The sequence below is a fragment of the Lampetra planeri genome, chromosome 1 (assembly GCF_965212315.1).
Source record: "Lampetra planeri chromosome 1, kcLamPlan1.2.h2, whole genome shotgun sequence".
Taxonomy (NCBI): domain Eukaryota; kingdom Metazoa; phylum Chordata; class Hyperoartia; order Petromyzontiformes; family Petromyzontidae; genus Lampetra; species Lampetra planeri.
In genome coordinates, this window is record NC_136107.1 from 40866361 (window position 1) to 40879426 (window position 13066).

The 13066-nt window shown below is 49.1% G+C and overlaps 1 protein-coding gene across 5 annotated transcripts in view; it reads right to left on the reverse strand.

The window, feature by feature from the left end:
• The window catches only part of LOC144722997 (septin-9-like), a 48839-nt gene that overhangs the window by 19070 nt on the left and 16703 nt on the right, over nucleotides 1-13066 (reverse strand). Inside the window, exon 1 of one of the 5 annotated variants that reach the window (XM_078601496.1) lies at nucleotides 12210-12384. The exons of 2 other annotated variants lie outside the window; for them this stretch is intronic. In XM_078601496.1, the coding sequence (XP_078457622.1) occupies nucleotides 12210-12234 (25 nt within the window). In that variant the 5' untranslated portion in view covers nucleotides 12235-12384. 2 more of the 5 variants (XM_078601520.1, XM_078601504.1) reach the window with 2 other exon arrangements.

Here is a 13066-nt window from a genome sequence, read left to right on the forward strand (position 1 = left end):
ATTATTTTATTATTTCCCTTGACTTTACCGAAAGAACCAAGAACTTGAATCCCTGCAGTCACGAAAGCTTTAAATCGAATCATAGTTGTTTACTTTAGTTTTTATATTCATTATTTTTTCCCCCTCAAGCCGGTCGATCAAGATGTGCCATCTCCTCATGATTAGGGCGGCAATGCTTCTATTAGCCTGCAGCTGGTTGTTCATACGACCGACACAAGTCAACAGCAAGACACACTTGCCTCGTGCGCATCCTTTAAAGTTGCCAGCTACATCACAATGATGGTGGTGTAAGTATCCTGTCATGACGAAGTATCGACGTGGAAGCCTCTCAGTTAGAGGGGAGGGTTTAATATCAAACCAGGCCCTGGAAGGTGACACGACGGAGCTACTTCTGATGCTGGATTCACTTCTATATGGCTCTCTAAACTAAGCCGTGCTGCTCGATCCCCGCTCTCTAGCGAGTGGTTTACTGCTTGTCCATCGAATGACAATGTACAATTGGCTTGCAGTGCTGGGCAAGCGTTGAGTGTAAAACAAATTAGGATTTTTTTGTGTGCGTAGGTTCTTGTGCGGAGGCATCAGTGACGGACCTCGGACAACTGCAGAGTCCACGATGAAACAAATGACGCAAATCTAAATTTAATTCAATTCAATAAATTCATTTTCATACGGTCGTAAAATGCTCAAACACAAAACACTTTTTCCACGCCGCATCTGAGATCAAGCCGCCTCGCCGGAGAGCTCTGTTCACGGCGAGAGAAAAATCCCTCAAGATTATTCTTGCGACAAAAACAGGAAATGACCAGTACGAACATCGTACATTCTCCCGCGAGCCAGAGCCCGAGACAATAGACAATGCGTTATTCCAGGGACTGAACCCACACACTAAAGTGCACATGACAGACGAGACGGGAGGAGGTGGAAGCATCGGGAGACAGATTGAGGCTCCGCATCGGGGGAGCCAAGGAAGGGCCCCTGTGCTGGCGCCACGCTGCAGACCGCAGGCGCCGCTGTGCGTGGAGCCGATAGCCGGCGGCCTAAACCGCGGGTGGCGTGAGCCGCGAGCACTGCGGTGCGATAACGATGAAGGTGTGGCGGCCTCGTGCTGGCCTGCCCATGCCACCGGTGGCCCCTCTACGTGAGAATTCGTGGCCTACTTCACCATGCTGGTGACCAGATCGCGCAACGGAATTCTACAAAATAATTTCCAGCAGCACCAGCAGCCACATTTACATTGCGCGCGACAAGCAGCTACATTTCGATAGTGAGCTCCAGAATGACTCGGTCAAAATATATCACCCGTTTATATAACGCGGCATACTCTATCAGAAAACGAAGTACTGTATTCTATACAGTGTGTATATGGGAAAAAATATTCCCAACTACTTGAGTCTTAAACTACAAAGATCCCCCTGATGGCCTTTACAGAGTTTTGGGGAAAGTGCTGTTAGCAAGCACCGATGAAAGCTGGCACGGCACAAGAAGGAGTGGGTGGTCAGCACCACACCCGACTGCCTTTGTCTACCCCAGTGGTGATGTTGACACACCGCACCAGGTACTCATTTGAGGTTGAGTCAATCAATTGTCACTGGTGTTGGTCATCAGTGGAAACTCGGGTAGCCGGGTTTGTAGTGTAGCGTGCTAACCGCTGCGGTGGCGCACTGGTTAGCACTAATGGATAGATGTCATTTCCTTGGAACGATCCCGAGTTGTCGTTTGTCCAGGTGCTACAGCTTCAGATGCTCCTACAAGATTTTGAGGACATTTTTAGCTGGGACTCATGTACCTCACTTATGGGACACCATATGAGATACAGGAGATGCGGCACCCATGAGACAAAATTTGTACAAGATTAGCCCCACTGAGAAAACCTACGTGCAACGTGAGGTGTTGCAAGCATACATTATGTTGATGTAATGACAGGGTGACACCTGCTGGCCTGGAAAGGGAATCACGGGTACGGGCACGGCTAAGTACCAACCAATCAGAGGTGTATCTGGGGCAAAGGTAACAGGCGGGGCTAGCCGAGATACTCCGGGAACCTGCTGGAAGGTTCCACGAGAGGGCGTGGCCGGAGGCGGGGCCTAGCCACGCCTGGGGAGATATAAGGGGGAGCGGACCCGGGGCTCATGTGTGGGGTCCTGGGTCCTGGCTGCGTCGCTGCTCGCCGACATACAAAAAAAACACAATAGGAGTGCAAAGTAGAGAAAAAATAAGCATAAGTACATGGACATTCCTGCCGATTTTTCAACACTAGATGCAAGCTTGGGCAAGGCAGGAAAACAACAACAGTCCCAGACCACACCTAGACAACAGACAGCAGCCCCTCAATACAATTGGACATTAATATTGAACTATCAGCACTCGACTGGGGACCGATAAAGACTCCATTGCACAACAACAACAATGCAGCGGCACGCGCGAGGTCGGCGGTGGCTGCCGTTGCCAGGCGAGTGCCGCATCGTGGCAGCGCGGTCGAGGGAGCAGGAAGCCTCCGAGGCAGCAGCAGCAGCCCAGGGCTGCACGGAGGAAGGAAGGGCAGGCAAGTCACCTCATGACCCTTTCCAAACATCTCCCCCATCTGCAAGCAACGACCCCCACCCCTACCCACCCTGTCCCTCCACCCACTGTCCCATAGATCCCCCATATAGCCTTAGCATGCTATTGGGGCAAGTGCTGTTAGCGAGCAGCACCGATGAAGGTCGGCACGGCAACACGAGGGGGTGGGTGGCCAGCAAAACGAGCAGTCGCCTTTGCCTCCCGAAAGACGATGTTTATATAGTGCACTAGGTACTCATTTGAGGCTGAATCGATCTAGGGGAGGCCCAGGACCAGTTCAGATAATCCTCAATAGTGTTGGTGGCCATGAGTGGGAATCGAACTCGGGTCGCCAGGTTTGTATCACAGTGCGCTAACTGCTGTGCTACCACTCCGTAGCATCCCAAATCCACTGGGTCACTGCATAAAAAACACTCGCTTATTTGACAAGCACTTATGCTCGTTATTTATGCAATGCTCAGTATTTGTGCTCTGTGTTACTTGTTCCAGATTGGGTTTTTAGTTTACACAATGACAACACGTGTTTCCAATGGCGGAGCCAGGATTTTCAGGTAGAGGGGGCAACCCCTCCAGCAATGAAAAATTATAGGAGTTGTTAGTAAGGACTTGTCCCTTTTTATTTGACGCGTGTGCGGCGATGGCGCAACCATCGGTCGAGGGTCGAATTCGAACCGCGTCGTGTGATCGGCATCGCGCTCGCTGAAGGTGTTGATGCCTTCAGGGAAGTCGTGAACTGAATACGCAACTGCGCACAATTCTGAGTCACTTATAACCGCTTTGCCGTTACTTATTGCCAATTATGGACTCAGACTATTGTCCTATCATCTCATAGAGTCCCTGGCACATAATAATAGACTACACAGTGGCAGTGGGGGGGGTCGCAAAATGCCGATTTATTACTAATAAACCCCAATGATCCCATCGAAATTAGGGATTTCGATCGGATCATTGGGGGGGCACGTGCCACCCCACCCCACAGGCTCCGCCAGTGCGTGTTTCAGTTTGGGGCAGTGGATTACTGTAAGCCTCATCTGTGTTTATTATCACAGTGTTTATTATCACAGTTAATAGATTTCATGCCTCGGATGTCAAAACATCGCAAACTGTGTTGACACTCATTCATGCCTACAGACACGATAAAAAGACAAAGACTCCCCATATATCCTTTACAACCAGTTTGAGCAAAGTGTTGTTAGTAAGCATCTATCAATGCCGACCCAGTATACGAGGGGTGGTGTGGTTGGCACCACACCCGGGCACCTTTGTCTCCACTGTGCTGATGTTTACACACCACACCAGTATTTGTTTTTCAGACTAAGATGACCGAGAGAAGGACCAGGACCAATTCAGATATTTGTCACTAGTGGTGGCCATGAGCGGGAAACGAACTCAGGTCACCAGGTTCGGAGTGCAGCGCACTATCCGCTACACTAATGCTCACACACACACACGTGGTATATGCGCCAATATTGAGGAATTGCTGTTTTCTGTGATTACTTGAGGAGCCCCATTGCTGGAAAGACAATTAATGAATAAGCGGAATTCTGGGGCTAAAATTAAAACATTTTGGAGTTTAGATTTTTCTCGTTGTGAAAATAAACGCGGTTATATTTGTGTCAAGCTTCACCCTTCCAGCCCTTCTCACATCGTTAGAACTTACACTCACGTTACCGACTACCAGAGGTGTGGACTCGAGTCATGTGACTTGGACTCGAGTCAGACTCGAGTCATGAATTTGATGACTTGCGACTCGACTTGGACTTGCATAACAATGACTTTGTCCCACCTATGAGATGTGGACTCGAGTCATGTGACTTGGACTCGAGTCAGACTCGAGTCATGAATTTGATGACTTGCGACTCGACTTGGACTTGCATAACAATGACTTTGTCCCACCTCTGCCGACTACGTGTTAGCCGTACACACACGCATACGTGGCACAGTGTCCATATACTATGTCAATGTTCAGGACTGTAAACGTATCAGTTGATCGCACTATGTCGTACAGGCGTGAACATTCAGAATACAATACGTAAAATAGAAAACAATGTTGTCCACAAAAACAAAGCAACTGCTTTGACAAAACAAAATGCAGCTCCACAGAAGGCCGCAGCATCTTTTGTTAAATGGCCTTTGGGGACTCTTTTCATCCTAACACAATCTCCCCTCCACCACTCTCCCACTGCTTTCTCTTTCTTCAACTTTTCTCTCTCTCCCCAAATGAACAAATGCCTCAACAGCTGCCTCCAATCCCTTTGTGATGGCTCTGGCGGTCACTCCGATGGTTTTCACCAAACGCTTCCAAGATGGAAATGCAGCAGCAGCACAGCGCTCTCCGGTACAGTAATCGTTACTCCACTCAAACTGGAGAACGGAATTTAGGGGATTCCAATGACCCATCGTGAGGTCATAAAAATTATCTCTTAAAAACCGGGTAATGTGCATCAGCAGGTCACGTTTTAATTACCCAGGGCTGCGGAACTTCTTTCAAAAGGCGACACATCCCTGAGGATTAACCCTTTTTCTTTAAAAAATATGACCCCAGAAAAGTGACATATTTAAGCTTTAATGCTGAACAGTTCCCGTCCCGCCAGGCCCACGCGGTGACGACGACTTCACAACGAGGTCACCAGGGGCTGTTGGCGCCGCGACCGTCCTCCGCCGCTGACCGCTGGCACGAGCCACCGCCAGGCGCCGTGCCCTTTCGCTTTACGGCATCTCAAGGACTATTACCGGCACCACAATTTGGAAAGAGCGCCTATATTTACCACAAATAAAAAACAAAAATAAATGCTGCATCAGTTGTTGCTAAACTGTCCGCGTTGCCGAGCGTAGATATACAACGCACGTCCCTTTGTCAATCCCCTGTTGAATGAAGACCTCCTCATGCCGCGCCAGTCGTGGGGATCGTTTGCCCGTACTTCACCGTAATTCATCAGTGCAAGTTGGCGAAGGAGGCGTCCGCTGGAGTTAGCCACGGGTGGGAATCGAAATCCAGTCACTGGGTTGGGAGCGGAGTGCGATAACCACTGCCTTTACAGTATATTCATCCACAATTGCAGAAATATCAATTTACAAGCACCATTCGGTGCCGGAAAGTCACTAGCAGTTTCATCTGTGAATTGAAAATTTCCTGTCATAGGGACGTGTAATTTCCACTGCTGGCTTAGGACTGCAAATTGCGATAAGCAACCGACCCTGCTGGAATGGGGCCACTGACTTGCAACTAAATGCAGCACTGTACCACGTGCCGCACCGTGCCGGCTGCGTGGAATTACAAGAACGATGCCGGCGATATTACACAGCGAAGAAACGGTCTCTCTTTGTATGGCGTCGACTTGTTGTGAAAGAACATTCAGAAACGATACACAAACAAGCCCAAGTGATGTTTACATTAAAGTCTGTATCAGGTTCCGAGTCCGATGTTCAAATCCCATTACCATGGAAATTACCATATCAAGATACAGGGCCCAAAGATTTAATCATAAGTGCGAAGCGTTAAATTAGACTGGCTAAACAAAGCTAAGCATTGATTATTTTTATTTCAAATACACTGTAGCGTAATAGTCGTCAATTAAGAGCCGGCACTTGATCTATGTGCCCACAGCAAACTTACATGACTTTAAGTGTAAAAGTTTCCATGACCTCTTATGGTTCTGGCCTCTACAGGTCAAAGGGTTGAATCTAAGTGTGTGCCGCACAAGTCAAATTAACAAATCCGCGCCCAGACTGAGTACATAAAACCAACACTTTGGAGTTGTTCGTGTTGTTCAACATGATGTTCGGCATTTCACTCTGTGCGCTCGCAGCTTCTTCAGGAAAGGCATTGGACATCATGCCAAACAACACACAGTACAATGGAGCGCTACAATCGCACAAAGTTATTTTGTAAAAAATCCGGTCACGTGGTAAACATTCACCCGATCTGTCTCTTGCACCCCGTCGGCCGACTCTCCCTTGACCGCTGCTAATTGGCTACCGAGCTGTGGCTCTGGGGGTGAAGTATGAGGGGGAAGCCCTGACACTGCGTGGCCCTGCCCAGCACCCGGAGGCCACTGGGGAGGGATGAGGAGGCCGAGGCCAGAATCCCTCGGCCGGCGTGCCCCGCGCAGCAGCCAGGAGGCAGGAAGGCCGCGGGGTAACGAGTTGGGGCCTCCAGCACCGGTGAGGGGAGCTGGGACCGCGAGGGAGTGCCGCTTGGGGTTTTTGGCTCGAGGCCCCCATAGGTTGTTGTTGACTCCACAAGAGCCACGCATTCCATGGAGCAGCTCGTTTATAAATTAAATCCATATTTTACAAATTATAATTATTTTTATTGACTAGGTACATGGCTTTTATTTCAGTGCACATTTACATATACTGTACAGTGTATTTGTTCAGTATATTTGAACTCTGTTACCCTGCAGTATATTCTCATTTCAAATATTTATGGTTTTCCCTGTTGTTTTACAAAAAGAACCATATCCCATATCACACTGCATGCAGGATCATGGTGGATAATTAAGTCTTCATGCAGCAGTGGATTGATCGTGGCCGATGACGATGATATTACAACATTAACATGTTTGTAGTGAAAGGTACACATTCGGATGGTGACCATATTTTCTGTCCCAAGCTTAGCTATACTTCCAATACATAAAAAATGCAAACTAAAAAATGTAAGTAATTATAAAACCACGAATGGATAAAGGCCTCCCCATACATTGATCATGTGTTTTTACCATACTTCATCACTCTCTCGTCAGTGTGGGGGAGGGGGTGGGACAAGATCGATTCTGATACCACACGCCACGGATGTTAACCACGGCTGGTTATCAAACTCGGGTCACCGGGTTCATAGGACAGCTGGCTAACCACTCTGCCACCACTTTGCTCCTTCGATTATAGTATATTAATTTAAATCAATTTCTAATGGTGAATACCTACAACATCGGTGTAGTGTTTCAAGTTAAATATAAACAGGAAATCCAATACTGGTGAGAAATACTAGTAATGGAACATTTAACCGTGAACGAATCCACATGTGCGTCCCAGCATTTCACAAAAGCCATGCAAAATTTCTGAACCATCACTGTGGTCTTAAAAAAAACTTTACAAAATGGATTCGGAAGCATTCTTTAAGGCCTCAAAAAAAATTCACATCTAGCAGCACGCGGGGCCACAGCCATCACAATCTGTGCGGAGCCTCTGGCCCTCGTGAGACTTCCATTCATTTGTCAGCAGCAGCAGCGTGGGCAGCACGGCAGGACGTGGTGCGCTCCGCATTCAGGGAGGAAACTCCGCTATTTGCGCCCTCGCTCCTCCCGTCCCAAGCGAAGCGAACGAGCAGCCTCTCCGGGCAGAGCCTCGACGCGCTAATTGGGAAGGGTTGAAGGGGCAGGGAGGCCCCGTGGGGATTCCGCGGGGGGTCTGGAGTGTCTTGATGTGCCGCTTTACCCGAGCAAATTAAACTGCGGCTGCCAAGACGCAGCTGAGGGAGGCCCTGCAGATGCTAACGGACAAAAGTGAAAAACAGACTGTACTAAACGTGATCACTGCTGCGTAGGCTGTCGCGGTTTTGCGCAGCGTGCTGAATGATTGTTCAGGAACTGAACGTTCTTGAAGAAGCGCCCAGCATGTGTAGTGAAACGTCAACATATTGTGCCGAACAACAACGCGCGCTACGAGCCAGACACCCCAGAGAGTGATTGGTTGTACATTTGAAGGCTGTATACTTTGGACTCACGATTACACTCATGCGTGGCAAGTCTTAAATCAGGATGAAACCGGTACAGATGTCTTGTTTGTCCTTCTGCTGTCTAAACAAGCTCGGCCCCATCCAAAAGGCAGTGTATCGAATATGCTTCAGAATGGTTATGTTATCTTGACATGCAAAGCATGTTGGGATGTGTGTTATGTTCTGCTGCTGAAGACAATGTCAATATAGCTTGGCTATACAGCACTTAATAGAACGTGGATTGTATTAGATATGCTACATATGAACCTTATGGCGGTACCCCGGGGTACCATAGTACCCCACTCTCGCACGATGTCCGTGATGCAGTCATTCTTAGTCTGTTGATGGTCGGCGATGCGGCAATCGACTCATCTCGACGAGCTGTACACGATGCACCACCACGGTTCGTATGAGCGTTCAGGGTTTCAGCGCAATCGTCCTCGCTGTGTTTCGACATCCCGGAGTAGCACTGATTTCGGATTGATTGGTACCCCAGTAGCGGAGTGAAGTACACCCCTTGAAAAAATAGTGTCCCAGCAACAAAACATTTAATTGCCTCGGACATTTTGTATTATTTGGTACCCCGGGGTACCGCCATTAAGATCATATGCAATACTTTAATACTAATGTTTAGTGCTTATTAGTGCACGCGAACACTAGCTAAAGGGTACTGCACAAACCATGACGAACATCAAACAACATTTATATGATCGTGCTCAGAAAATAACCAGAACAGGCCTCTAAATGGACAGGAAACACTTCCGTCGTAAATGCAGTTTCCCAAGCGTCTCCTCAAAACCTACACGCAGTCATTCACCCGTGAAATTCGCATCGTTACTAAGCTGTGGATGGTTGTGGCCGTGGTGCATTGGTGAGAACACAGAGGTCCCCGGTTCGATTTGACCTCCCGGCACGGCAGTGGAAACAACGACGAGCCTCGTTGTTAAAATCCCTCTCTGCCTCTGTCCATCCAACAGCGCGCATGGATATTGAGAGACAGACGCTACCCCAAGGCCTAAAAGTCACGACTGGGCTCTTGTTCTTGCCGTCTTCCCCCCCCACTGTGAGGGAACAAAAGGGAACCTCTCCTTGGGGGGGGGGGGAGAGGTCTGCCAGAGATGGGAGGGGAAGTATGGCAGGCAGCACCTGCTGCGGTGAAGAGCCTTCGCGAGGTCGACTTCGTAAGAATTTTTCCCCACGCACTTTTTCCTGACAATCTGACTGGTGATCTTGAGCCGCACGCAAAACACGAGTCAACGCCTACAGTTCACACACAGACCTCCCGCCTGTCCTGTCGTGGACGAGGGCCGCCCCGCACCATGCGGGTCGCGGGGGCTATCTGACCGTGCGGGTGGTGAAGGCCTGACGGGATGCGTCGCATTCCGGGTGATTTCCTCATAGCCTCCACCGGAGCAGCATTTTTTTTACTTAAGGACAAAGTTTTGAAAGTTAAATGTCTCCTTGCCCAAATGAGCGTGGGACGGTGCTCATCTCCATTGGTGGCCCTTAAAGGGGTGGGAATTCTACATGCCTATTAATTGTTATGGAGAACTACAGTTAAAAGCAAACGGTATAAACAGAAATATGATCTAAATCCTGTCACAGCTTGGCCATGTTACACAGCGGGTGAGATAAATGCACGGCACGCTTGCTTCTCGCAACACCTCTATGTGGTTGGCCACATTTGACTCAAGAAGAGGCAACGCACGAGGCTATGCGGGGAGCGCAGAGACTCTGAACGCCGCAATGTCTGGATAATCGCAAAGCTGCTGCTGCTGTTTAATGGGGCCCACTTGACCTAATAACACACATCCTTCCAAGAACATTTAATAACGACGTGAGGTCTGCGCAAAAAGGAAACACAGACATGTTATGGAAGAGTGATTAATCTAAGAATAACCATAAAAAAACAGGCCTAAGTCCTCTTCCCTATCACGGGTCAATGGAATAAACATAACGCACCCAACTAGAATAATATACATTTTGCATGCATTTTTAGGAGCAGCTAAAGTTGTATCAGGAAATTAAGCCCGTGTTGCATTGCCAATAAAGTACTGTATGAGCAACCTTCTTGGCAGCATTTGAGGCCAACCAAGAAACACAAAGGACTCGTGAATTGGCGTATTTGTGACTTTCTCGGACTCAAAAGGGCGAAAGGCTTAAATTATCATTAACACGCTGCTGCATTAACGCATTCACAAAGAGCCGATGCAGGGTGCAGCAAAACCCCCGCTGCCATTGTGCAGTGTGCATTCCCACCTGCTGATGCTGCCATGGCCGTTTCCTGGAAAAGTTTCTGGAGGCTCAGCTCTTGCAATTCTTCAAGAGAAAACAAAAAAAAACTAAAACTGCTGCCACGAACGCAGCTCAGCGCTCCGAGTGCTTTCCGTCACCGCCCCCACAACGCATCCCACGGCGTTGGACGGTGCTAAATTCTGCTCCTCATTCCGCCGCTAGACACCGAGCATCGTTCTCCTGCTCACCGGGTGCCAAGGCTGCCCGCGTGTTTCCGTTGGCCAGGCTTGCAGCGGTCCGTGGGGCGGCAAGGCGGGCGGGCGGGCCGGTGGGCGGGTGTGCGAGCGAGCGAGCGAACGGTAATGCCGCCTGCCTCGCGGGAGGCTGGGAGCTGTGGGCTCACGGCGAGGCTGCCCTTCTGGCGCAGCAAGGGCTGTGGTCGCTTCTGGAGTGAGAACTGCCAAGCTCGCTGTGACGTCAACGCCATTCTGCAGCTGCAGCAAGGACGTCACGTGGTGGGAGGGACAGAAACTCCCTCCCGCCCTCCGTGCTCAGAGACGCAGTCCCAGTGCCCTCCCCGATCAGTAACTCGCGGTGTACTTTGGATGCCTCAACAGGGCATTTACTCTGCCAACGAAGGAACTTTTGAACGTTTGTTATTACACTTTTAATACCACTGCGTACTAGAATGATTAGCCACGGCACTGTACAAGTGCCCTCGTTTAATTTTAAGACCGGTGTGCTTGAACACAGTAACTGCTTAGAAAAAATCGTGGCTAATTCATTCTGGAAAAGGTACAAATCAGGAACAAACTTATCACTGACTTTTCAATTTAACAATTGCATCACAAGCTCTTCAGAAAAATTCCCATGAGTAACTTTCCAGTCATCTTGTTACTACAGACACAGTTAATGAACCATTAACCACGTTTCTGTTGGCAAACATGATGATTAGTAAGTTTAGTGCATTACACATAAATACACATATATTGTGTGTAATGCATACAAAGTGGGTATATAAATGTATCCAAAAACTTTACACAAACAACAAAACACACATATCTAACTAACGTAAATCTATACACCATGAATACAACACATGTGCATGCATGCGCACTGGCACTAATTCATAACACAAGTAGTAGTTTGTAAACCGAAAATGTAAATTCCTGGAATAGCTAAATGGTAAAAGAAAACTCAAGGCCAGAGTTTCTAGGCTGATGTGGACAAAGCATACATTTCAGATGCCAGAGTCTGACTCAGAGATCATGAGATTCCGAGGCAGCCCGTTAAGAATGGGGGGCCTCTGAGCTCAACCCCCCCAACTGTGGGGCCCTGCGCATTCACTCGTCGCCCTGGCGAACGCTAATGGCTCCCGCGGCCACTGCCGTTCCCGCATACCGACCAGTCGGCAAGTCGGTGCGTCACCTGGCCGCGAGCAGCCCGAACCACGCAGCTCACAACCGCCACCAACGCCGCCACCACCAGAGGCCCCAACGCGCCCTTCACTAAATACGCTCGGCGCAGTCTTCAAACGTACGTTCATGCAGAAACAAAGAGTCCCGAGTAGCCACACTGGCTATTTTAGGACAAGTGTGGTTAGCGAGCGCCTATGAAGGTAGGAACGACGCACAAGGGGGATGGTATGTCCAGCACCACGCCCTGCAGTACCATGCTGACACACACGCACAGACGGTACCTCTGACTTTCCTTCTGACATCCATTTACATGAAAGCAGTGTTGGAGTAAGTAGACCGTGTTGACGTTGGTGGCATCGTGTGCACTACGCACGGATGGGTGGCGAGCTGCCCACACACCAACTCGTGGCGGTGCTGCTGCTGCATCCGTTACCGCCAGTTCCCACTGTGGCGAGGGAGGGGCCGATGGGCAAGGATCAGAGACCGCAGGCTCCTCCCAAAGTCGAAGGTCTGAAGAACTAAAAATACGCGGCCTCGAGTGTTTACAGCGCCCACTTTTTCAGGGGCACGGAGGAGGGAGGGGCGTTATGGAAATGAGCGGCGGGAGACGCCAGGGAAAAATTATCCGGCATTGAGGCGAGGACCCCAATGCTGTAATGTGGCCACGGCCGCGGCCTGAAGACGCGGCCAAAAGTTACGACATGACACAACTCGGGGGGAGGTTTGCAGAAATGTAAATACGGTTTCACCACGCGACCTCTGGATAAATGGCTATGTCAGGAAATGTAAACACAATGCAATCTAAAATCACGTGCCTCATGGCTCGCCGCACGTGTCTCTCAGGGCGTGTGAAGCACCTGGATTAAAACATTCACAAGGACCCGTGCTCTGGGTCTCCGTCTGTGAATAAGTGACGTATACAAATAAATATGCTTTCCATGCAGCATTGCAAAAATAAGTACATCTAATTTTATCAGATTATTTTAAATTAGGACGAATTAAATAAACATCCATGGCAATTTCCCATGATTCAAACAATAAATAACGTGGGGCGCCGCGGTGGCGAGATGTTCACTACCTCACCTGGCATCAAGGAGAATCGTGGGTTCAATCCCAACCCAGACCCTTGTATATTTTG